This window comes from Tympanuchus pallidicinctus, unplaced genomic scaffold (genome assembly GCF_026119805.1).
Source record: "Tympanuchus pallidicinctus isolate F22 unplaced genomic scaffold, pur_lepc_1.0 scaffold19, whole genome shotgun sequence".
In the NCBI taxonomy this organism is placed as follows: Eukaryota; Metazoa; Chordata; class Aves; order Galliformes; family Phasianidae; genus Tympanuchus; species Tympanuchus pallidicinctus.
In genome coordinates, this window is record NW_026294710.1 from 1982181 (window position 1) to 2009926 (window position 27746).

The 27746-nt window shown below is 36.8% G+C and overlaps 1 protein-coding gene across 3 annotated transcripts in view; it reads right to left on the reverse strand.

Annotated features, from left to right (window-relative positions):
* TBC1D22A (TBC1 domain family member 22A) overlaps nucleotides 1–27746 on the reverse strand; it is a 155468-nt gene that overhangs the window by 126163 nt on the left and 1559 nt on the right. For all 3 annotated transcript variants that reach the window (XM_052680815.1, XM_052680816.1, XM_052680817.1), the window contains exons 2-5: nucleotides 26371–26427; nucleotides 24577–24917; nucleotides 23611–23790; nucleotides 3223–3293 (exon numbers count right to left, since the gene is read on the reverse strand). In XM_052680815.1, the coding sequence (XP_052536775.1) occupies nucleotides 3223–3293; nucleotides 23611–23790; nucleotides 24577–24917; nucleotides 26371–26427 (649 nt within the window). The remainder of the gene's footprint in view (nucleotides 1–3222; nucleotides 3294–23610; nucleotides 23791–24576; nucleotides 24918–26370; nucleotides 26428–27746) is intronic.

A 27746-nucleotide genomic window follows, 5' to 3' on the forward strand; every position in this document is an offset into this window, starting at 1 on the left:
ACTAGAAGGATCATTATTCATGTTACTACCTGCTGAAAGGTTTCTTCAGCATTCAAGAAGGGCTAATGTTTTCCCATGTGTAGCTTGATTTCAAACATAATACGGCAAAAAAAAGAAAGTTCATATTTTACATACATGGCAGACTTGAAAAATACACTTTGGAAAAGAATCTCTGTAAACCTAAATGGCTTTAATAGAGATCTAGCCACTCAAGAAAAAAAGATTAATATCTGCTATTCATATCAACTTAAATTATTTCTTGCCAGTATTACAAAAATTCTCCTTTCACGTTTTCAGGCACCATCATACTAATAGTAATCAGTAAAACACAGGAAGCAAGTTTGTTTTTTCAACCACGAGTTTTCTTACTAAAAATAATAATAAATTAAATCCTCATAACATCACAGAACATTCAGAGGAATCACAAAGCAGCTGTGGCTGCTCCACCCCTGGAGGCACCCAAGGCCATGTTTGGTGGGCCTGGCATCCTGAGCTGCTGGGTGGCAGCCAGCTCACGCAGCAGATGATCTTTCAGGTCCCTTCCATTCCAAGCCATTCTATGATGTTAGAATTGCAGCACGTGGTTGCACTTGAACAACGTGCCCTGGCCCAAGTAACTAATTTGATGCTATGCATTTAGCTACCAAAACGACTTTCTTACTCAGTCCTTAACATGAGAAGTAAAAACGGATTTAGGGTAAATGTGATGTGCTACAATTTCTGATTCTACAATAGAATCAAACACACTGAGGATAAATGCTTGGATTTCATTACTCTCCTCCAACAATCCAACATCAAATCCCATTTCTACACCGTTCTGCCAAAAACAGTAAAATTAAAACCCACACACTAGAGTATCAATTGTTTATGTAAATATCTTTGTACTAAAATAACTAAAAATATGCTGTATTGTAATTCCTTCTTAAAAAATGACAAGAAATTAAGCACAAATATTACATTCTAGATGGCTTAACACATACTTGCTTTAGCAAAACCATTTCTTTTAAGACGTACTGACTTGCATCTGATTCTGGCTATTTTTCAATTGCATCCTCTTAACTTTTGCCTCAAGATTCAGACTGACACTTAATATCCTGTCCCAGTGCTCTGAACTTAGTTAAATATTGAATTCTGCTTCACATTTATTCTATACAGTTTGATTTTTTATTTTTTTTTTCTGTAGGATATCTTAGCTCCATTAGAAAAGAATTCATTTGTGAGATCAAATGTGATTGTTCCAAGGATACCAATATTTTCTCAGCAGACTTTCTGCCATTACTCTGTTTTGAAGACTGAAGCCATCTTTCAGTAGGACACATCCTGTTTCCCGCTCACTTTACAAAATTAAGTTTTATTTTTAAAAGTAGGTAAGGATAGCAAAATACCATCAGGGCATAAATTGGTGGAGGGTTTATCTATCAAATTCCCTCCAAAGGCAGCCATAGCTGCTATTCAAAACAACATTGGGCCTGAACAATTCTGCTTGTTCTCTAAGGATGCGATGCCTGGCTTTTTTTGTGTGATTTTTTTTTTTTTTCCCTTATACTTCAGATATAAATCATGTAAATTCTCAAACTGTTAACAGTAAACGTGATAGCAGTGGCTTTTCAGCACTACATTGAATTTCATATCTTTCTCCTTGAAAAAATATTTTAATCAAATATTTTAACACTATTATTTGGAACTTAACCTACCCTTCAGCCTCAGCTTAATCAGGCTTCAAAGTCAGTTTTGAGTAAGTTGTAAATTTCTGACTGAATATTTTACAATAGACATCCTAAATTTCAAAAAATAAAACTGTCTAATGTTGGACAACTTTAGAAGCAGAACTAAAATATATTGTACAATGCCCACTTAATCTCAGTTAGCACTGAATATTTGCCATTAAGAAGCTGCATCTACATTTTGAATCAGTGGAACTAAGCTGCAAATTTAGTGGAACTCATTAGCAAGACAGACTCTTTCAGTCACTGGAAATCAAACTCAATGTGAAGTAAATACTTCACGTTCCCTGCTGAATTTATTCTATAAAAAGCAAAGCTATTTAAGTCTACTCTCTGAAAAATTCAATAGTGTTAAACTGTTGTGTATACAACTCAGAATTTTAAAGAGTTCTTAAATGCATGAAGATTTGCTGATAAAGTGTCTTTCACAGTCTCCAGAGAGCAGACAGCACGAGATTTTTGCTTCTCTTTAATAACAAACATTTTTGCAAGTTCTCTCAGCCTTGTACAAAGAGAAGCAGCTAACATGAACAACCACTTACCATGACAAGTTTTACAGCTGAAAAGACTGATACCAGAAATATTCCTGCCAGGAATACACAGTATTTTTGCAACAGAGCCCTTCATAAATAACAGCACAAACAGTGAAATAAAAAGGTTCACTTCTGCAACATCAAACCCAACAAGCCCCAGGTTCCCATAAGCTCCCTATGCTGCCTTGTCTAAAGCACTCAAGTGTGGGTTTTTTTTTTTGCTGCTCCATGGTATTTCAATCTGCACCCAAGCTACTGCACTTCCAAACTCTTCCCACCTCCAATACAGAACCCCAGATGAGGTTCTGAGCCAGCACTCATTGAGGCAAAAGCAAACAAGTGATCAGCTTTTCAAGCAGCTTGGTTCCCTGAATTGACTCAAGCCCAAGAGGAGGAGATCCAATGCCACAAACAAAGTAACTGATCGCAGCTGTTTGGATTTGTTCACCTGAAACTAATATAAAGAAAAAAAAAAAAAAAAAAAGCCAAACCCAAGCTCCTTTCACAGCTTTTCCTCAATACAAAGCTAATCCTTCCTGCGGAGAGTCTAGTACTTACTGTAATGTCAAGCCAGATGAAAGCCTTTTGTGGGACACAGATAGCCTCTGCTTCCTCCCTGCACGCCTATTTTAAAGAAAACTGTAGGAATTCACTTGTCTTTCAAGTCTCCAGTGTTGGCTCAAATCTGGTGAAAGAGGCTACTTATCACGTAAGTCCTGCTTTCACAGAAAGCCAGGCTGAAAATAAAAGTACACAGCTGGCATGATTTATTACCACTTCTCCTTCTCCTCCTTTCACTTTGACAAATTCATCTTATAATTGAGCAAAGAACAGAATTTTTATTACAGTTCAGCAACAAGACAATGCTTTCAAGTATTACTGACGGATTACAACACAGGCAAAAATATCTGCAATTCCTGAAGAAAGCCATTACTGCTAAACAAGAAGACAAAAGTAAAACTTACTGAAAGCAGCTTCCACGCAATGGGACGAACTCGTTTGGGAACTCCAGACCAACTCAATTTCCGTAATTCTTCTATTAAAAGAAAAACATTTTATGATAACTAAAAAAAAAAAAAATTATTCTAATATACACAGATATATTTAAATTAGCAAAAAGCTGTTTATATTATGTCTTCTTATGAAGTCCAATGAAATCAAATTATATGGCAATTCTAAAGAATTAATAAGACAGTGGATAATTACTTCCCGTAGGGATAACTGTGATAACAGGCACTGTGTGATGAGGCAGCTTTTTGAATTACTGCCCAGTTGTTGTTTTTTTCTTTTAAATATACTTGCCATATATTAATATGCAAGACAGATTCAGCTCTATTGCATAATAACTTATGCAGATCCGAATTAAGAATGAGATTTGCAGTTACATAAGCAGAATACACTTTATGTTTGCACGTTGGAATTTAGTTCAGCATTATGTTTTCATTCTGCATGCTGCATTCCTCTCTCAAAAGCTCTTCATCAGACAGCACAGCCAGCTAAAGCAATCTGTGAGATTTCACACATTTTTTGTGAAATCTGTTTATTGTGGAGGAAAAAAAAGTTACAGAAAAATCATTGATAATGTAAAGACAAAAGATGCCTTAAAGTGTCCCTATGAAACAATATTCTTTAGGTATCTACTTCAGGTAGTAGCTCTTCTTACTTGGAATAGGAAATCAGGGTAAAAACAAGTTCAAATTATTAACACGCCAAAGAACACAGAAGAACAAAATTATGTATTTCTTTTAATATATTTTTTCCAATTAGTTCTGCATTTTTAAACTCACTATCTATATTCCAGTGAATGTTTTCCAGATTCTGTACTTCAACTAAGGTTTTAAATAAAAAAACACAGAACAAAGTAATTACAATAAGAACTTGTCCAGTGAGTGTATTCTGTAGTTCTGTTTTAAAGTAACAAATTTGTATCTTTATAACAGAAGAAAAAATTCAAGGAGAACAAGGTGATACTGTGTTAAAGCAAGAACACGCAAATCAAGGTGTTTTTGCTTCTTGTTGTTGCTTGTTTTGTTGTTTTTTGAGGGTTTTTTGTTTGGTTTTTTTTGTTTTGTTTTTTGGTTTTTTTGGGTGTTTTTTTGGGGTGTTTTTTTTTTTTTTTTTGTACTATCAGTACAAACTTCATTTAGAGGTATATTGTACACAACAGCAAAATAAGTAACAATTTAGGAATAGCATATCAAGCATCACTAAAAGATAAATTGAACCTTGTGCAAACCAAAGACTTGAACATCAAATATCAGAAGTGTAACAACAATACAACAAATGTGAAGTGACATATTTGACTTCCAACAAGCTGAAGATTCTACAGCCATAGAAAAGTATCTTCAGCACCCATTAAATGCTGAGGCCCAAAATCCTGAGCTCCCCTAATGATTTTTGTACCTCTTTATACTTATGCATCAACATGAACAAGAATACACATTGGAAGGAAAAAACAAATACAAAAAGTCCAAATGTTCCCTGCCCTTCTATAATCTAAAGGCTGTAACAAAACTATGTCCGGAAAAATAAAATCCTACTCAGTTTCACAATGACAAAATAATGCCAGTATATCGACAACATTTAAATACACCAGAGCTATTGAAGACACAAAAGATTCAACTCAATGCAGTTATTCCTGATGTTACACCACCTTTCGCCAGCTTGGCTGTTTTCTATCACTAACACTGAAATATCACAGAATGGCCAGGGTTGGAATGGACCTCAAGGATCACGAATCTCCAACCCCCTGCCACAGGCAGGGCCACCAACCTCCCCATTCAACGCTAAACCAGGCTTCCCAGGGCCGCATCCAACCTGGCCTTGAACACCTCCAGGGACGGGGCATCCACAACCTCTCTGGGCAGCCTGTTCCAGCACCTCACCACTCTCTCTGTAAAGAACTTAAATACTGCATTACTGGCAAGGCTTCTAAAACTGAAGTCTAGACAACAGATTTTGCAGGCTGTTTTGTTTGTTTGGTGATGTTCTCCCCCCACTAAGCTTCATTATCTTCACTTAACTGAACATTTTGCAAAAACGTCTCAACAAAAAGTTTTATCTTGAGGGTTTTGTGTTGTTTTTTGGTTTTTTATTTGTTTTTTTTTGTTGTTGTTGTTCGTTTGTTTTGTTTGGGTTCTTTTCAGTCTCCTAATAATTAACTTAATTCTAAGGTAACTAAGAATTTTAAGGTAACTAATTCTAAGGTTGCACCACAGGCAGTTTTGCTGCCACATCTCTCTTCTTTTACCTATAATTTTTGAAAGAAAATAATCAAATGTGAATGTGATTGTAAACACAATTATTCTTTGAATGTGTTTTGTTCTAAAATGTTTGTCTCAACCTAAAAAATAATTTCATCTTAGTGCTTTCCTTATACCACAATATAAAATCCATTCATTTTTAACTATCAGCTTGAGAGTTACTGAGTAAAACTATTGTTTCTATTACTTCTTCCTCTGAACTATATAAAAAAAAAAAAAAAAGAACAAAGACAAGAATCTAGGAGTTTTTGTCCACTTGGCAACTTACAGTAGAAATGTATTATTCTTCCATGGTTTAATGAAATAAATACATACAAAGTGTATACATTGTATCAAAAATAAGGAAAAGCAGTGAGAGTTGAAGCTAAACATAAGCAGAATCATCATATGCCTTCAAAAGCATGCAGTACTTCTGAGGTAGAAGAAACCCTAAAGCACGCTTTTTACAAAACCCCAAGGAATCCCAGCAAACTCTTCCCCTGTTCTTCATATATAGGATTTTATTGGCACTGGAAAACTATTGAACAAGCAAAGGAGCAGAAACTCCAAAAAAAAAAAAAAAAAAAAAAAAAAAAAGTGATACTATTAGAGTTACAGTGTGAGACTGCTAAAGTAACAATGAAAGCAGAACTTGAACAGACTATCAACACTGACTAAGAGGGTGAAGTTGAAAGCATTACATCACAGGTTAGCACAGCAACTACATGGGAAGCACGCTGTCACTGAAAACAAAGGATTCACACACACACGTAAAATAAGCAAATTAATTCCTCCAATCAGAAGTGATTCATGAACGCCGATACTAAATTTCCTGTAGCAGTACTCAGGATCATACATTTAAAGATAATATTTAAAAGAAGAGCTGATGTTAAATAGTTTTAAAGGAAAAGACTACTGGATGTCATGAACAATGGGAAAAGAGCCACAGATGGATTCTGAAGAAAACCCAAGAATGCACAAGATAGGGAAGAAGAACAAACAAACAAAAAAGCACACCAACAGCTCTGCCATGACACACAGCAAGACTGTGATACAGAGCACAGCTGGAAAGGAACAAGCTTCATTAAGTATAGTTGCAACGAAAAGCAGATGGACTATAGAAAGAATTAAAAAAAAAAAAAAAAAAAAATCAGGAGAAGATGAAAAGCAAGCAGCCATTTTAAAACAGCAGTCTGAGTACCTCACCATTTGGAGCAGGCTTTTTGTTTCTCCAGGATTAGCACTGAAGAACTAATTTTTTTGAAAGGGGAGACACAGGGAAGAGTTGGTAGGAAGCAGAAAAGCACAGAAATAATTCAACGAATAAAATATTACATTATGGTGGTATTAAGAAATCATCTTCAGAAGATTTTGATCTTTGGCCCTATACAGAAATCTATCAAGTAAGTCCAAGTTAAAACAAAGCCTTTGCATTCCAAAAAGCAGAAACACTCAGCTTTGTAACAGGTGTCTGGCATGAAGATCAAGGTTAAAAGGCAAACTGTAAATTCCTACTCCACAGTTTAAGACTTTACAGTTTTGTTAATTTTGCTTAAGCAAGCAGAAGACGGAATTATTAATCTGATTTACATGCAATTCAATATCCATCTCATTTCAGTGTGAATCACAGAATCATAGAACAAGTTGGAAGGGACCCACAAGTACCACCACTCCCGGCTCTGCAAAAGACCATCCACGAAAGCAGACCCTGCATCTAAGAGCAGCATCCAAACATTCCTCAAACTCCAGCAGCTCGGCGCCGTGCCCACAGCCCTGGGCATCCCGTTCCGTGCCCACCGCCCCCTGGTGCAGACCCTTTCGCTCACCCCCAGCTTCCCCTCCCCTGACGCAGCTCCATGCCGTTCCCTCGGGCCCTGTCGCTGCCACACAGAGCAGAGCTCAGCGCTGCCCCTCAGCTCCCTGTGAGGAGCTGCAGCCATCAGGCCTCCCCTCAACTCCTCAGCTCTGGGCTGAGCAAACACAGCAAGCTCAGCCGCTCCTCACACACCCTGCCCTCCAGACCCTTCCTCATCTTCATATCCCTCCTCTGGACGCTGTCTAATAGCTTTATGTCCCTCTGAAGCTGTGGCACCCACACTGCACCCAGTGCAGGAGATGAGGCCGCGCAGTGCAGAGCAGAGCAGGACAAGAGCTCCTCTTGCCTGCTGGCAGTGCTGGGCCTGCTGCAGCCCAGGGTATGGTTGGCCTTTTGGGCTGCCAGGGCACACTGCTGGCTCTTAATTTGTCATCAACCAGAACCCCAAACCCCTTTCTGCAGGGCTGCTCTCCAGTCTATCATTCCCCAGCTTGTACATACATCTCAGGTTGTCCTGTTTCAGGTACAGAACTTGGCACTTGCTCTAATTAAACTTCATATAATTGGCAATTGCCCAGCCCTTTAATTTGTCAAGACCTCCCAGCAAGGCCTCTCTACCCTCACAGAAGTCAAGATTGCCACAACAGGCCTGGAACAGGCATTAACACAGTGATTCCAGGATTCTCAACACATCCATCCCAGTGTTCTCTCATCAGCCAAGAAACACCACACTCAAGTCCTCCTGACAGCCAAAACAAGTTTGATTCACACAGTATGGTCTTAACAGGTTTGGTTTTATCGTCAGTACCAGATGGCCAATAGGTACTCCCCCAAGAATACCTGGTCAAATGATTGCTTCCTTTATCCACTTTTGCTATTACTTGATGTAATCATCCTTCTACTTCACCTTTCTCTAACTTAGACTTGTCTTAAATTAACATACCACACCAATTACTTCATCACCCAGCAGTCCCAGTCTCACTACACCGTACCTAACTTTGTTACTTCTGCCATGGTCACCCAGGCATAGGAAAGGACAATGTTACAAAACCAGCAAAGCAACTCACTGTTCCCTCCAAGTAATGGCATTGTTTGGATATTTCTCACATAATTCTCCCTAAATTATTCATGAAGGACCATCCCCATGTGGTGCTAGTGACAATTTCTGTCATACTCTCACACAGTGGTTGTTTTGTTCAGCAGTTTCTCACACCACATCCAGCAGCTCTTCATGTCCTAGCGAATTAGCTCAGTCTCAGACCCAGGCACAGTCAGCAGCTTGGGGCTGCAGACAAGCATTCAACACATCTGCAACAAGTTTCTATTCTCACCAGGCTTTGGTATCAAGCAAATCCCTGAGCTACTAAGCAGAAAACACTAAGTAACAGTGTTGCCGGCCATTTTCTTCTGAAAGCCAATAGGGCAGAAAATCTGTCAGAGCAAGCAGAGGCGAGGTAGGCAAATATAAACAATATGAGAAGTACGGTATTTTGTGTACTTTATGAATAAAAAGAGAAAATCTGCCTTAACTGAATACAACATCTAAAAATCACACATGCATTTCCTCTCTACCTTGGAACATGATAATAAGCTCCAGCGTTAGCTTAATAACAAGGGCCTTAAGTCTTCAAAAGCAAGTGGTCTCCAACTGTGCATCATCACAACACTCCACCAGTCCTTGTGCAGTATTCATGAATACATTTGTTTCACCTCTTATGACTTATTTGTGTTACTGGTGAGGTGACTGAAAGAAAACAGACCCTGTGCATTAATTTACAGCTTTTTCACAAAATCACTTCACTAAAGCTTCAAGTTTATCTACTGATACAACACACTATTTACTAATAAGTAATAAGCATAGCACATACAGTAAATAGAAAGTAGGCTGCAACTGTGAAACTGTATTGTTTTTATGCAATTTCTCATTGTCACTCTATTGCATTAAGCTCTCTAATACTTCACACTATTTTTTTCTCCTCCCTCAACTCTATTTCAGTTCCAGTAGAAATCTAAGAACCCAGCACAAAAATGGGTACCAATCTCTAAAAACAATCCCACAACTGCAAAAAATGTAAACAATTTTTGCAAACAATGCAAAGAAGTAAAAATATATATATAAAAATTAAAAAATACAAGCAAAAAACAAGGAAGAAAAAAAAAAGGTAAGTCTACTGTCAGAATGAGATAATGCAGAGCATATGAAATCAGTGACAAATAACAAAGAACAAATATACCACATTCTGTTAGGTAACTCACTTAAGACCAAAGATTGGAACCATGCAAACCATGAACTGAAATACTCCTTATTCAAGTCAGACTACAAATAGAAATTCCGATACAGCTGAGCTTTCCTTGTATGTTCAGAACCATGCAAGAATAGTTTTAAGAGTTAAAAATATTACACATCTTCAAATGAAACATCTGCTTCAAAAATAACAATAAATAAATGCTTGCAGTCCTCACTGAAATAACATTCCTTAAAGAGAAAGGAGAAACAGTGTTATGTCTCACCAAGTTTTAAGAGAAGCCAGTTTTGTGCCTGACACTATTCTGCAATGAACACAGATCTCCTTCAAGTAAGGAGAGCTTCGTCTTACAGTTCCAAACAATAACACACATACCCTATGATACCCATTTTCAAAGCTCTTGCTCTTTCTCAAAGCGGGAAAAAAACATACAGGAAGGGCTACACGCTTCCAGCTTACAGCACAGCACTTAATTTGAAACAGATCCTTGGAATAGTCCTCCACAGCATAGAAGCAAAAAGCTCCCCACATCCTTCCATGCTGAACATAACTGTTTATGATCCTCTGCCACAGCATTCTCCTCTCTGGGTGCTCCTTTACACCTGGATTGTCTGCTGGGCCTACAAAACGTTTGGCTGTGTTCCTTCTCCAAACATATTTGGGAAAACAATCACCTGCTACCTTTAAACATTCTGCAAGGTGTTTCTCTCAAACTTTTCTAGCAGGGTTTCCCTGCACTGACAGGACTGATACCCTGTTCTACTCCCCTTATTTGACACAGAAATTAGCTTTTTTGGAGGCTGTCTTCTTGCATTTGATAATCTTTACTATCTGAAAATTGATAATCTCTACTTTGTTGTCATGTCATAGAAAATCCTTCTGAATTTCTCTCAAGGCTTTTACTGCTGTTTTTGCTTCCGTAAGTGGTATGGTAATTGCTTTCAGTACAGGACGTTAGAAAGATGATTGCACCATGGATATTTAAGTTAGTTTCATCATACACCATTAGCCCATGGTATGTAATAACCCCATTTTTGTGCAAACAAAATGTTCTATTTTATAGTCTTCCAAAATTCCAGAATCTCAGGTTATTCCAACAATGTACAAAATTCTGGTCGTAATTTTTCATTACAGCAAGCTCAACAAGCATTCTCCAACTGACAAATAGCACACATTACAACTAAAAGAGGTTATGCATGAATTCTTATCAGGTGTAGCAGCAAGCTTTCATGCTTATTACCCAAAAAGCATACAGTCTGACTCCTGTGCATCGCAATTGTTAAAGCATCAATTCACATTATGCTTTCCCTTGAAGGTTCAACACCATCCAAACAGGAGAGGAAAAAAAAAAAAAAAGGAAAGAAAGAATAAAAGAGAAGTCCTGTCCTTCCCAACAAAAGCAAGGGGAACAAAAAAGATACTCTAAAGCCACTCAGCCTTAACACGGTTATTGCAGCATACAATACACATGCCTCTAGTAACAAGAAAAGTAAGAACAAACCAGAGCATATCTACAAAATACCATTTTAGATGAAAAACTGCAGTGAAGTTAGGTTCTAACAACACTATTACATGAATTACACACATGCTTTATTTGAAACACATGCATAAGATGTGCTTTATCCTTAAAAATTTCCCATCAGATCACTTTGTAATTTCAAATGATAACATGTAATTGAAGTACCTGCATTCATACTCCACTTAAGATCTATGAGTCTCCATTAAAAAACAAGCTAGGAAGTACTAAATCATTATGATCATTATGTTTTTATCTCAGAACTAAAATACTATGTACCAGCCTGCAAGATGGCACTTCACCACAATATTTTGATCCAGGTTGCGTTAGCTTTTCTTTTAAACACTTGGTTCTTCCCTTTTCCTCCTGTCTCCTATTGAAGACTTTCTCATCAAGCAGTGCTAACTACTTTCATATTCCCCAGTACCTTGAAACCGAAAACCCACCTGAAGTTATATGAAAGTAGTAAAGCTAATAAGACAACTGAAGTTGCATTCTAAGTATAATAAATGATAAAATTACTTCTTTTTAAAACACACAAGTTTCATACTGGCTAATACGTAACACAGAGAGCATTCAAGGGAGCACACTGTTAGAAATTAATTGGTCAAGAACACAAAAGAAACACCAAAATAAAGTCAGAAGCAGAAAATAACTCCAAGAAGGTATTATGCAAAGAAAAAAGCCATTCATTGAGACATCTGAAAAGAACGTGTTTCCATTATCCGAACAAGAAAATAGAAAAGCACTGTTAGAAAACAGTTAAGATATTGTTCTATAAACAGCCTTGACACAACTGAAGCCAAGATATTAGCTCCCATGACATCCCATGCTGAACCTCTTCTGACATACAACAAATACTCTGTGCAAGCTCGAGCATCCAGCCTTCAGCAGTGTCACCAGAGCTACGTGGCTCCTGATGGCCTCCGAAGCTCAGTACCCTGGGACACATCTCAGCTTCAAAAATACTTGAGAATTCATAGCTGCTTATACTACAGATAGCACGTATCTGGAAGCAAACATACAAAAAGGCTGGAAAAGTGAAGCGCTGCTTTTCTAACCTGTGTCAGCTGTCTCCACAGTGAAGCTGTTTCCCCTCCAAACCATCCATCAAAATTCTTATTTCCTTCCTTTCCTGAAAAATATCGCCCTCTCCCCCAAATATGACATTATTCCAACTGATTCACAAAACAGAAGGATGGATGTCAATGAATGGTGCAAAAATAACAAGAATGAATTCCAACTGATGTAAAGACACCAAAAATAACGTGTTAAGAAGAAGCAGGCAAACTGAAAGACAAAGTCAGATGGCACAGTTGGAACACCAGGCCTACCAAAATACTCCAGCTATTTCATTCTTACCGTTAGTCCTCAACATTTTAGCTTTTTTTTTCCCCCTCTCCTTATTTTGGTAATACTAGAACACCAACCCATATTAACATCAAAGGACTTAACATTAGCAAGTACATCTATCTCATCTTAGCTTTCAATATTCATTCATGGCTTCACATCTCAACATTTTCACCCCTTTACATGACTTCATCAAGAAATTAATCTCTCCATAACTTAGAGAAACAATTCTGCTCAGAAACAAGTGTCATGAGGTCTTGGTTTTCTCAGTAATAGCACATTAGTAAAATGCCTTTAAAAATTAAGATTTTACAGTACAACAAGCTCCAAAACTATAATTGGAATCTAATTACGTTTAGACCATTAACAAAGAGTATTTCAACAGCATTTTGGAAGAATAAAAGGTAACTATATGGACAAAGGGTTAAACAATAACCAAAGGAAGGGAAATTAGATACAGTACATAGAATAAAATTCACAAATACTGGCTTGATGTTAACACGTAAGCTTTATTTTATCAAACAAATTCCAAAAAGCAACAGCCTAACTTCAGATTTTAATCATTACTTTTTGCTGTCTTGAGCACAGCAGTATAGCAGCACAGATGTGATGGTGTAGCTCTCAAACTTGGAAATTCATGTCTTGTAAGAAGCCTATATGACTGCGCTCATACACCTCACAGTCAGCAACCCTTCAAATCAAGGTATTAGGAGAAATCCATCCTCAATCAACATTTGGAGAGCACCAAGGAAATGTACTTATATTAGAAACTTGTTCTCTATTTAATATCTAATTAAGCATTAAATTATTTGTCATTGGTTGAAAGGTTAGATTATCCCTATTCAAAACATAATTTCAATTTATTGTCATTATACTAACTCCTTTCCCATATAGACTTGCCAGGGAATTAGTTGTCACAGTTATGAGCTGAAAACATGCTCCCCAGCACAGGATTTCTTCACAGAGCTTTAATGCCACCTACAAATCAGGCATATATTTTCAATTAAAACAGCTCTGCAAAATATCCTTGCTTCAATAAAATTAACGTTTTCTCAAAATTCCAGAATACTGAAGTAACTTATTTTATTACCTCCAAAATGAGCAGCTCCAAAAAGCTCTCACCACAGACGAGACAACGTGCTAAAGGTGCAAGTACAGAAATAAGTTTAACCTACTGGTTCAGAGTTGATATTTGTAAAACTCTTCATGAAAACTGTCTCACTCTCTTCACTTTCCAAAGCAACACTGTGAAGCCCCGTTACTGCATTCTCTTTGAGCTGACCCATCATTTTAAATAATTCTGTGACCAATCAGTGCATTTATAAAGCCCCACAAACTCTACACCAAAAATAATCTCTCCACTTGCTACCACTATCCAACTGGCACTTCTGCCTATGAGACAGCATTTAATTTGCAGAAACGCTGTTGAGATTGGAGGTCTTATTATGAAGGGATAATAACACTTTTATATAAATGCCTCAAATTGGCATAATTAATTTCATTTTAGAAAAAAATGTTTTTATCTGGTAATACAATACATTCAAGCACATACTTGTTCTCTCTGAAGTTGAAAATGTTTAGAGCAATTATTCTAAAGGAAATCTTATGACACTGTGCTTTTAGATTAGCTTATGTAAAGATTCTTCATATTCCATAAATATTTCACAGGGCATTATACAAAGAAAACACATCCTTTATAGACTTTCTAACCCCAGGAGCTATGACTGCAGCTACTACCCATCACAACAAACAAACACATAGGGAAACCACAAAGTCTGCAAGTATTTCTCTTGGAACTCCACGTTCATCATTCTACCAGTTACAAATAGATAAATAAAATAAATCATGAGATATTAAAGGAGTTCTAAACTTCCCTATGTGCATTATTCATTTTTGATACAGCTGTTATTTCACTGAGGTTACTGTAATCGGCTACACGAAGCAATGGCCTGCATCAACAATTTCACAATAGATATGATAAACTAGATTTACATGTTTTATGTCCCTATAACACAAATTCCTTGGATAATTTAACTACACAAAGCTGGAAAATTCTTTCAAGATCACAGATTCATGGAACTGTAGCTCCCCCAACCGCACGTTATAATGCAGGCAGAACATATAGAAAAAAAAGCTTTAATAAAGGGCTTGTTATTACTATGGCAACCACAGCAACTGGTTTCTAAAATGAATAATAGCTCTGTTAGGAGCTTCATTAAATTTTTTTTCAGACAAACACTGCCCTTCATCTTCTCAATGGAACAAAGAGTTATTCTGAACGCATGCAAAAACCAAAAACTAAAGTCCAAGCGAATGTTCTAAATACATGCTAATACCCTTCTTAGGACCTTTGCTAGAAGGAAGCAGGAAAGCACAATTTGTTAGGTATTTTTTGTAAAGAGTTGGAGGAGCAGAAGATGAGGTTCGTGCTAGAATGTAAGAGAAAGCAAGTGAACAGATTAGGAAAACAAAGACAAATTTAAGAGTACTAAACCCACTAAGGAATAAACACAAGAGTTGAAGACATAATGTAAATACTGAGTCTCAGAAATAGTACACTTACCCACAAGAGTTTCTCCCACTTAAAAAAAAATTAGAACAAAAACCTAAGATTTACATACCTCCTTTCTCTCTATTTCCCTCAGTACCTTTGGCTAAAGAAAGCTGCTGATAAGCGCTACAGAATAAAGAGGATCCTGCCCTTGCAAAGAATCTCACCTGCAATATGTCTAATGGGTTAGAGCTACACTCTTGAATGAGATGAAAGAATTGATTTAGTCACTCAGTTCACATTTCAAGTAATGAACTCCACACAACTTTCAGGAATCTGGCATGTTAGCATTTCCAACTTGTGAGAAAAACTAATGTGTGATTATCAGCTCAAAGGGAGAAGACCACTAGGATTGCAATGCATTCCTCCTAAATGTTTCATGGATTAGTGGAGACAGGAAATAAGGTTGAATTTCAGCTTGTGACCAAACTCTGAAGAAGGTGAAGAAATTAAACTTAGCTCATAGTTCCCATAAAGTGAAAAATCACATACGTACAGAGAGAAATCCTTTCACTGCCATCTGAAATGCCAGCATTAACCAAGCACAAGCATCCAGCTGTCAAAGAACCTTGTCTGTGCCTACCCTGAACATAAGACTTGCAATAGAATCACCGAAGAATCAAAATTACATCAGTAAGAGATAAAGAGATACAAACTGTTTAAACATTCAGGAAAGGGCTTAAAAGCTTTTCCCTTATTTCCCAACTCTATTACAACAAATTCCTTTAAGATGTTGTTGTTGTTTTTAATCACCAAACAACACAAGTTTTCCTCAACAGACTGTGAACATTCTTTGCATCACAAGAGTAGTTTTCCATTAGTGTAAAAAGAAGCGCGAGGCCATTTCTAACCAATAACCATCACCACTAAGGTTGCCTTACTGGTGACAAAATCTTATCTGACATCTGACTCACTCTTAATTAAATCGCTTTTGCAATTTGTACTAGAATATCCTGTTACCATCACATTATAAAAATCCAATAAAGGTACACAACAGGAAGTTGGGTGATGATTTTGGATGATATTTTAATGACAGCAATTTCATAGCATCAGTTGAAAATTAAATCCTCACTGTAATGCTCAATATTCAAATCTATTTGGAAGGAGAGTTAGTAAAATCTTGCTGAAAAGATGAGTATAAGATGGCAGTACAAAAGATTATGTTAAACACGTATTTACTTTTGAGTGGTGTTCAGATCAATGGTTTTATTCTAGAATGTTCTCCACAGGCTTCAGAACAATAGAGAACCAGTTTTACTCCTTACACTGTGCTGCTGCAATTAATAAAATTCTGATAACAAGTCATCAATTTGTATTTATTTCCTGAAAGAAGTCCAGCAACAGGTACTACTGTTCTTCTGTCAAGTCAACAATGTGTCACATTCATATTAAGTCATACCAAACGTGAATGCTGATGAAGAAGGGCACGGAGCAGCAAAGATTTAGGATAGTGATTCATTTTCCAAAACTATAAAAAAGGAGAAGATCCTTGTTTGTTAATGGGACCAGCGGTTGTTCAGCCTTAGTGTCTTTTGTGTGGTTTTATTTCATTGTTTTGCTATTGTTTTTTTCCTCCGCTAAAAAACTTAATTTACAGTAGATAGTGCATCAAACAGGAAACTTTGATCAAATCAAAATAAACAGTCTGTTTAAAAACAGAAAACACAACTAAGCAAGTCTAAATTTTTCTGCCCCAATAAGGCGTTGATTGCATCTACAATTTTGGTCCGTCCACTTCCAGGAATTATTTCTTGGTTGAACAATTTCCATCAGGTTAAATACAATCAAAACATAAATGCTTACAACCTGAAAAGAATGACAGACTACATACCATTATACAATTCAGTAGCAACCTCCCTTGAGACTGAACAAAGCTTACAATTCAAACTGCTTCAAACTACATGATGCCATACAACTGATATATGATGCTATATGTTCAAGCAATGCTAAATATGGAAACTAATACTGTAGAGTTTCCACTAGACTGCAGTCAGACTGGATACTGAAAAATGTATTTTTGCTTTTATATTACCATGCATTCTGATCCCTGATCAAACAAAAATAAATTTACACAAACCTTGGTGTTACTGTGAGAGAAAAGGAAATGATACCTGTAAAGCCTTCCATAAAATAAAGAGCTATTTAAATGTCAGTGCACCAAACATTTTACAACCACATGTAACGAAAATGAGGCCGATGCAGGTAATTATTGATGCTTTCAGATCAAATAAATAAACTTTTGACTAACTCAGTTTTGGAGGTTACAAGGCAAATGCACATCGCTTCTCTAACTGCTCCCATGTATTCTAAAGCAAAAACGATGATGTTCTTCACTGTTTCCTAGCTAGACTGGACCACTACAAAAGAAACGCTTCTGCGACTCCATTTAGCACTGGTGCAGCCTCACTTGGAGTCCTGTGACCAGCAGGGCAAGGTAGGCAGTTGCCCCCCTCTTCCTGCCCTTGGGAGGCCCCACATGGAGGACTCTGCCCAGGACTTCGGCCCTCAGCACAAGGACGCGCAGATGCTGGAGTGCGTTCAGAGCAAGGCCACAAAGCTCAAGGCCTGGAGCACCTCCTCTCTTACAAAGAAGCTTCAGGGAGCTGCGGCTGATAAGTCTGAAGAACAGAAAGCACTGGAGACACCTCACTGTGGCCTTCCAATACTCAAAGAGAGCTAATCAACAGGAGGGATATCAACAACTTCTTGCAACCATAAAATCATTTGAGTTGAAGGAACCTTTAAAGGTCATCTAGTCCAATCCCAGTTTACAGAGACTTTTCACTTTTATATTTATATAAGTTATATTTTTATATATGTTATAATTATACTCGATTATTCATATAATTTTATATAAATTATATATAGAATTCATAATTAAATATATTTAAAAATATGTATTTTACATATTTAAATATAAATATAAACCTTAGATCTGAAATCAGAGATATTACAGAAAGAGGAAACACAGGGAAGTAAAAAAATCATAAAATATTAGAAAAACCACCACATTCTCTGTTCAAACACTGTACTTTCATCTCTCCGAAGAAATATTAAAAACCACTTAAACACAGCAATATACTGAGTTGTCTCTACCTGCAATAAAATGTAAGAAAGGGGAGATTTTAATAAGACCAAGAAGGAAAATAATCAAATCCTGGATGCTGAAATAGTGTTTCATTTTTAATGGCTTTTATACATAGTTTAGCTCTTAAGCAGAGATTACAAATCAAGACATCCTGAATTTCTTTACACACTATGTTCAGTCATAAATTCTTGATTTATTTAAATGTAGTCTAAATACCAGCCAAGTAAACTTTGAGAATATATGATAGATGCAAAATATGAAATGAAACTATTAACAAAAAATATCATGAATTATAAATAGCCAAAAGGGTCTTTTTCAGTTAAATCACTGTGGCTAAAAAATAGCTGTTCATTTCCATCAACCTCTTCAAAACAAAAATTCAAAAACCTTAAAAATAACGCAGAAAGAAATTGAGAGTAATTAAGGATAGCAAAACAGTATTTAAGTGTAGAAAGGGGCGTATGAACGGAGGTTTTCAACATAAGAAGAGAAATAGAAAAGAAAAAGATGCCAACTTATTTTTTAGGTGTAAAGTAGCAAAAAGAGTGAGGGGAAGATAAGAGAAAACTGTAGGAAGTTTTCCAGTGTAACTACAACAGCAGAGCTCAATAGCAGAGACAGAAGTGAAGGGTAGTATTAATAATGCCATACGAGGGATCATTAATAGCAAAAAAAATTAAGTTCACATTTTTTTGTTACTGATACTGTTTCCAGTTTAGAAATATGATGTTTTGTATGTCAATAGCTATGATGTAATGCAACATCAATCATACAGCCTGAAAAAAAGGAGAAACAACTTTTCCAGAGAAACTATGCAAAATTCTTTTAGAAACTTTTTTAAAAACTTGTCACCTAATTACAAACAAAATGGTTAATTATTACGTTGAAATTGAAATATCCTACCAAAGTGGGGAAGTTAAACTTTACATTGTCATGAAACTACATGCTATTACATCAAAGCATGGAAAATAGAAACAAATCAAATGCAGAAAACAATACAAAAAATACGTAAGGATATTTAGCACCAATTTGTTTAATTAAAAAAAAAATAAATCCTTCTAAAACCTACTGAAAGAATACTGACCTGAATTTGTTTTGTGTGGATTTGGTTTTGCTTTGTTTTTTTTTTTTTGAGGGGTAGGGGTTGGTTTGTTGTTTCTTTGGGTTTGGTGGGGGCTTTTTTATTATTACTATTATTTCTTAGCTGAAACGCACGCTCTGCATGTTCTGCAGAAAAGCTGACTGGCACAGAGAGAATACTTTTCATGATAGCAGTTTGAAAAATAGATAAGACTAACAGCACATCACAACAAGAAGGGGCAGGACATAATTTGTTACTTTTGTCCAACACAGCAACAAACTGGAAGAAGAATATACACTGAAATGATCAACTGTACGTGACTGAAAACTACAGGAGGCAATAAAACTCTAAGTGACATAGATGGGCCAAGAATATAAAGACAAATGGCTAAGCAGTTCAATGCAGAAAAATTAATGAGGCTAGGAAAAAAATTAATCAGATTCACTTCAATGAATATTTTGCACAGTTATTTTTTTCAATAACATCAGTTTGACAAACAGTTTTAAAGGACATCAGAATGCTGTAGCAGACTACCTTTATCAACCATAAACAAATAAAAATTATAATCGATGTGTTCTATATACATTCTATACACATTCTAGATTGTATAAACAATTCTAAGCACAGAAAAAATACATCCTACTTTTCAAGTTCCTTCTCAACCTCTCTAAGCTGCTTTGGAGTCCCCTCCACTCCTAATCATCTGCAAGAGATTCTGAAAACAAGAAGGCCAACTTAATTCAGTAAGGCAATATCCTGTGCAAGGAAAGGCAGGGCTTTACATGAAGTAAATCTAAATCAGGTTGACTGCGAAACGAGAATGAGCATAGATAGATGGTACAGAACAACTAGGGTAAATTGTTGTCTCTCTGCAACCTGCCCTCCAGTACTATGAGTGGAAGACTACACAGAAGCATTAGCCCTACAATCTATTTTGCAGTTGTGCACTGAGCACAGTTGTATTGCTATCTCCAGGCTTATCCTGCTTCCTGAATTTGCACTCAGTATACATCAACATGATTCTAATAGATAGCAATCAGTCCTCAAGTCATTTTCCAAATTGCTTCTCACAGCAGGTTCCTTCTACCAGCCCACACTTCTTGCAGTGATGTGATTCAGCTTGTTAGGCAGCTTTCACTTCATAACTTTGCCATTAGGTCCCTATTCTTTGCATTACATTAATACTTAGAGGTGCAAAGGCTCTTGAATGTTTCTCTCCTTTAGCACAAACGATTTACCTAGAAGCATGTGACAGCATCAGAGGATCAAAGGAATGGTAACTGATGTCATCTACCTGGACCAGCACTCTTCAACACCTTTATTAGTGACACAGATGGTGGAATTGAGTGTACCTTCAGTGTGTTTGCTGATGACACCAAGCTGAACGGTGCAGCTGACACAGTAGAAGAGAAGGACGCCATGCACAGGGACCCAAAGACAAAACTGTACACAGAAACTTCGAGAATGGCTCTGTCATCACATATTTGTGTAGTAACTACCAGAGGATTCCATCTCTGACAACTGTACATTCCCAGCACACTATTTTTCTCTGCGTGTAATTTGATAGAGCAGGTAGAACATACCTATTTCTACAACTTCACAACATCCAACCTACAGACCAAATCCTGACTCCAAAATCTATTAGCACATTTCAATGGCTAAAATAATCTTCACTTCCAAATGTATACATATAACACATCTTTTTAAAAACTCCTGAGTTTTTATGGTGAAAAAGAGCACATCACAGCCACAAGCTAACATATGTGACCAACACTGCTTTTTACTGGGTCTCTATAGGATAATTATTATTCAAGTATGAATGAAAGGCTTTCAGCATCATTTGTGTTACTTCACGTTCTTTGTCTGTGTTGATTTCTCACATTACGACTGGAGAAAAGGCTCGAGTTGAAAATGCACAACAGTGTTTCAGTCCACAGATTACCTTATTTTTTAGATACTCTGAAAAGACTTGTCACAATCTCTCTCAACAACGTGAAAACCTGTATCAAGCAAACAAAGTCAGAGATGTTCTGCTAATACAGCTACTGCTTCCAAGTAAAGGCAACACTACTACGTAAGGTGCAGAAACAAGCAGAAATTTTTCTGGAATATCTCCATCATGACAGCCCACTAATTCAGTTCATCACAATCAACAGTCGCCTCATCCCCCCTCCAACACACACACACACACACACACACACACACACACACACACACACACACACACAAATGAAAACTAGCTACGTGCAATAGAACAGCAACCTATCCCTACATTACTTGCTTTAAATTTCAGACTGGAGCCTGTTACATAGTTCTACCCTAGTTCCTTCTCACTATTACAGTAAATAATAACAATCTGGTTTTCTAGACTAATATCATCACTAAAGACCCTTCTTAAATACGATCTCTGTTGGAAATGGAGCTAAAACAAGCATTTTCCAATAACGCACACACACCAGATTCCACTGAACTGTGTATACGTTCACATGCATATACTTGTTTGTATATATTTGTGTATAAGCATACAAACCCACATTTTCCCTAATAAATATATGTAATGTAGACCCAGCACTACATATGATTTACTACTTACACTTTCACTACATTAAGAATTTTCTTTACGTTCCTTTCATGAAGAACATACTAAAAAAAAAATATGAATTTATGCTTATGCAGCAAGAGAAACAAGGGGCTCCACGTACACTTAGAACAGGCATAATTTACTGAAATCTACAAAAAAGAATACTGACACCTTATGCGGTGTGTGTGACATTATAACAATGACATGCAGAGCAATGTACTTAAATTTTCTATTCCTGTATGTATTTGCGTGAAATTTAGAAAGTGTGGGGGAGGAGAGCAGGGACGCAACAAATCTGTTTTTACTTCAATCCATAAATTTCAGTTTCTGAGGAAGTATTTACATATAATTAAGAAGCAGAAGTGAAATCACAGAATTTTAGTAGTTGGAAGGGACCTCCAGAGATCACCAAGTCCAACTCCCCCTGCAAAGCAGGCTCCCAACAGCAGGTTGCACAGGTAGGCATCCAGGCAGGCTGAATCCTCCAGAGATGGAGAATCCACAACCTCCTGGGCAGCCTGTTCCAGTGCTCCGTCAGCCTCACTGTGAAGAAGTTCTTCCACATATTGGTGTGGAAGAACTTCCTGTGCTCCAGTTTATGGCCATTTTCCCTTGAGCAGGTTTAAGTTAAATCTTGTCTTCATTCCGATTTCATAGTCATAGAATCGCAAGGTTGGAAAGGACCAAGATCATCTAGTCTAACCATCCCATCACCATTGCTACCACAAGCAACTAAATAATTTTTTGTAAAGAAGGTTTCTACTGTTATACTGTGTTTCAAAAAGTTGAGCTTTCACATCAGTCACAATCACATAAAAACATAACATGCTGGATCAAAGGATGAAAAAGCACTATTCGATGATCCTTTGCAAGCTTAAACACTCCATATTCTGCGTAGCACCTCAGAATTTATTCACAGCTGTATTTTATAAGAATGTCATAACTCACTGAAGTGTTATGTCTAGTCTAGTATTGTTTCCATAGCTCTATTTCATCAGCATCAATCTCACCATAGGATGCATCACAGAATGAAAAAAAAAAAAAAAAAAAAGCCACAACTTGTGCTACATTGTATTGTTACACTGAAGTAGTCTCATATTTGTAGGAAAAGGAAGTGTTAATTGCAGCTTCTATCTCTTTCCATAAGTTTCCTGAGCATACCTTCCAGAACTGTCTTAAGTCAAAATCATTTCACGTGTTGTTTTGACAAAGTCCTACAACAAAGTGACCAGCCAAGCCTTCCAAATTTCCTACTTGCTCCACATTTTCATGTGAGATACAGAGCCATTTGATTCTGCAACACCCTCTCAGCACTTACTCATCAGCAGCTAAAATCTAGTGGACAAAGGCAACAGTCAAGTTATCTGACAATACATTTGTTTTCACATGAACACACTGTCAGCACTCACAGATGAGACACAGAACTACTGTATTTGTCTGAACATGAAGAACACTCACTAAGTAGACAAGCAATAATAATTCCACGCCTCACCGTTTTCTCCTATTTCTAAGCAGAAGAATCATTCTTACAGCACATGTTGCTACATTAGCAGCTTTAGCACTAACACAGCTAACACAGCTTTGTGATTTGTTTTTGTGTGGTGATATTTTTTTTTCCAGAAGTTTGTCCACTAAGACAAAATGATGCAAGACAATAGAACAAGAAGGCATCTAACATCCTACTTATTAGTATAATGCATTCAAATTACATAAGAGAACAGGCATTCAACTATATTTATTCTTCTTTTACAAGATCTATTCTAAACGCTGAAAGAATTAGATCAAAACAAAACCATCCAGAAAAACAATACATCAATCAGGAAAGTTTTATAGTTTAAATGTTATTTAGATGGAATTCATAGCTTTTTCAAGATACACTCACCAAGATCTGTGTTGGGGCCAGCAAGTAGCTGCTTAAATTTGTCTAATCGGGATGCTTCTCTTTCAGTTAATGCAGGAGTAACTGAGGTACTGAAGTCTGCCATTCCACTCACCAAAGGAGGTGTGGAAGTTTGTGGAAGGGACTGTGATCTCTGCATGGAAGAATTTTCACTAGCATTATCTGAAGGGAAAAAGAAGCATAGTACTCAGCCTCAGCTATTAAGAAGACTACTAGTAATTTGAATTTAACTTTTAAATTCAAAACACAATTCTCTTTTGGAGAAATAGAGAAATATAACCTAAAGGCATAACACCAATTTGAAGTGCAAGCTACGTGAATTTAATAGCAGAGCTATTCCTCTTCCTAGCAGTATTCCACAATTAAATCACATCAATTAGAGATGATACTAACAGCAAGGTTAATTCATTTCCATAATCACTGTGAAACTGAAAGTTGTTTTTACTCCCTCTCACCGTTCTTAAAACAATAATAATATGGAAATCATTGCAATTGGTCACTTTAAAAGTTGACACAGGAATACAGCCCAGATCACTCGATAGGACAAATTTCCCAGTCCATACAAATCATTTTTCTTCATTTTTAAATATTTTATACAGTAGCATTTTAGTACAAACTTTTCCTACAGCAGCAGTATTATTATTATTATTAATTGCACACATCTTGATGCAGTTAGGCATTAAAATACAGTAAATAGTGCCACTGCCTCCAAAAATTGAATACATATCTAGTCTGAAAACAAAGAAGTTTATTCTTTCCTGACCGACATATTTCTCATAGACAAGCTTTACAGTTTAGTATGGAGTGCAGTACCTCCCTCAAATCATCTAATACTGATTAGTAATAGTTACCTGTGGTAAAGGTTGGGAAGGAGTTAATGCCCTAAAAGGCAAATATGATAGGTCTCCTCACTTGATTTTCCACACCTTTTCCCATTTCTTAACATACCTGATGAACTTGATGTATGACCTTCACTGACTGACTTAACGAGCCTATTATCACCACATGTGACTGCAGACAGCTCTGCCGATTCCACTTGTTTTTCTTCCTGTGGATGCTCTTCCAGAAATTTATGCTGTTCTTGTAACTTGCTGTGATTCTGAATTACTTTGTGAGCCGTTTCCATGACCACTTCTGTATTTAAGTTTTCAGCAGCTATTGCTAAGAGTTCATCATCGTCATCCCCAAGATCCCAAGCATCGCTTGTATTACTTTCAAACTCTTGGAAGGTGCTGACTTTCTTTAGTTTCACCGGAGTTGTAGGTGGCTTTGAACCCGGTTTTGTCAAGCTGTTAAATAACAAGTAAACAATGATGTTTAGAGAATCAGTAATGATTCTCAATACATTATTGGTAGGGAAGCAAAAAAAAAAAACCAACAGTGTTTGACATTGTACAGGCAGCAGATATTTCTCTCCCTCTACTCAAGTTACTGCTGCTTCCAACCATGATATAACACTGTGGAACATTTCTGAGGAGAAAGGCAGGTAACAACCTCATGCTTCCTCGCTTTGAATGCAGCCTGAACAAATCTTCCCTTTCCTTGTCTCCAAAATAGACAGACAGATAAAAGCTCAAGGTCAAATAAAATAAATACTGCTGGAATACTTTATAAAACAGAGAGGACACGTTACAATTCACTTGCTTTATGAGCTTTTATAGAGGTTTCAGGCCCTTCCATGCAGTTGCTGTGTAATCAAGCAGCAGCAGCAATCAAGTCATCAGGTCTAATCCTAAATCACCATATGCAATCAAGCAATGCAATCACTGTCATAAACAAATCAAATCTCACCTTAAAACTCATTAGATCTATCATTCCTCCCCAATCATGCACTCTAGCACGAATTTGCTTCAGAACTTTGCTCTTCTGATAGCCAGGATATTTCCTCAAGTTCCTACTCTGAGCATGCCCTGATCATCTGCTAACTGTATCCTTCTGTCAAAATACAGCACAAGAGAGAGAATACAGACATTCCTCACTACTTTGGCCCTTGCTCTCATTTACTGTAATGCAGAGCAATCACATCAGCTTTCAGATTTCAGCTAAATTACACACTGAGTCAGCTTCCCTACTCTCAAAAAATAAAATTAAAAACTTTTGAAAATTAAAAAAGCAGCAGCAGTCAGAATCCAATAACGCATTTTCCTAAACACCTCAGCCATAAGGAAATGAAGAATAATGCACTTACATTAGTTATGGGTTATTAGCAAGAAATGTATTTGGTTACTAATGATGATAATTTTACCCTTTTCATACACATTGTGTTCTGATATCCAATAATCTTGATCTAAGGCAATTTTTAAATTACTGCCATATCTCTTCCACCTACTGCCACAAGCAAAATTCCCACTTTCATCTGAAAGCAATCCACACCATAATTTGATTCTTTTATTTCACAGATGAACAAAATAGGCAGATCATCAACAGAAAGATGCATACAGATTGGTTACATCTCAACTATAAGCTTCATCTGCTAAATTAAGATAAGTATTTACCATAAGTTTTTAAGGCACTACAGAGATGAAAGATTGCAGTCTATGTTAGACAAGACTCTAAAAAGCTCTTTTGCAATTCACAGTATGGTAAGCATCAGGAAGTGACAAAAGAGCTCAGAAAAGTCAAGTTTATGACAAAAATTATGAAAAGAAAGTTAACAGTATTCTAATAGCAAAGAAGAAAAGGAGGAAAGAAGACAGATAAGATTCAAACCATCTGGGTTATCTGAATATTAGGTTAACTTACGTTCCATGCAGCAGTGGATCAAAAGGCGGATGCTGAGCTCCATACACATGTTGGATACTACAGGAAAAGAGAGAGCGTATGTTAATTAGGCACTAATAAACAGAACTGAGATGTTCTAGTCGTCCTCCATTTCTTAGAATCCCCTACAGAACTAAAAGCAAAGCATCTGAAATTAAAGTGTACACTCAAAAGTAACTCAACAAAAAGCCTGAGGCCAACTTAAGGTGATTCTTTTTTTCTGTATAGAAATTAGAACAAGAGGTAACTCCACAGTAAGAAAGTTCAAAAGAAGTAGATTTTCTTGCTTCTGATTTATCATTTCTTTGAATAAAATAGAACAAAACCTCTCAGAGTTATCCGCAAAGATTTAAATTTTTCTGCATGCTTGTGGCCCAAAATCTCACCAGCCAATTCTTAACAGCTACCGACACACAAAGCCAACCAATTTAAAGAAAAAAACAAAGACAGTACACAGAAGATGGCATGTTAGAGAACGTAAGCCATGGGAGTACAAAAAATATATGCTTTAATATTAATTAACTTCTATTTACCTCTATTTCCTTCCAGATTTCAGCCACAATATTATTTCAAGTAAAAGTGGCTTCACATTGAAAGCTATTACTCCACAATTCTGATTGTAAGAAAAGCAAATTACAATACAGTGCTGACATTACCTAAATCTGCACTAAAAACTACATCAAAAGTCGCGAATGTCCTCCTGACAAATCAAAAATTAATCTCAAGATCACATATGTAAGTCCAACCTTAGTAAACTTATTCAGAACCAAAGACTGCAGTCTTAACAAATGAGCAGCATTAATTTGTGAAATTAATCCTACAGATGGCTGTGGAGTTTATGAAATCCACCCTCAGACAACTGTCTGCACCCTCTCCCCTACTCTAGGCCAGTTGAGGGCCAGGTGTCACCAGCCACTGTCCTCATGGCACAGACAATCTGTCCTTTCTTTCAGATGCTGTATGAGTGGACATGAAGAGAACTCACCTCTGTATACAGCAACAACCCTTTCTCTGCCACAAAAAACAGGAACGCATTCTCCATATTCTCATTTTGCCACATCTGCAGTAGGCTGCTAATTAATTAACTGCAACTATTCACAGAGCTTGTGTAATCAAAGAAAGTCAAATGTGTTTTATCCCTACAGGGAGTACAGGGACTTAATAAAATTACAAAGCAAGAAGTTCTGAGAGAGAAGAACAGTCAGACCAGAAGAGGCAGTTTATAACTAGATAAACAAAACTACTACCAGTTTGTGCTTATGGATAAGGGACAGTAGAAGTTAAAGGATGAGCAAGATTATTTCTCTATACCATCCAAAAAACAGTATAAATAATAAATTTTTATCTGAGAATGAGAA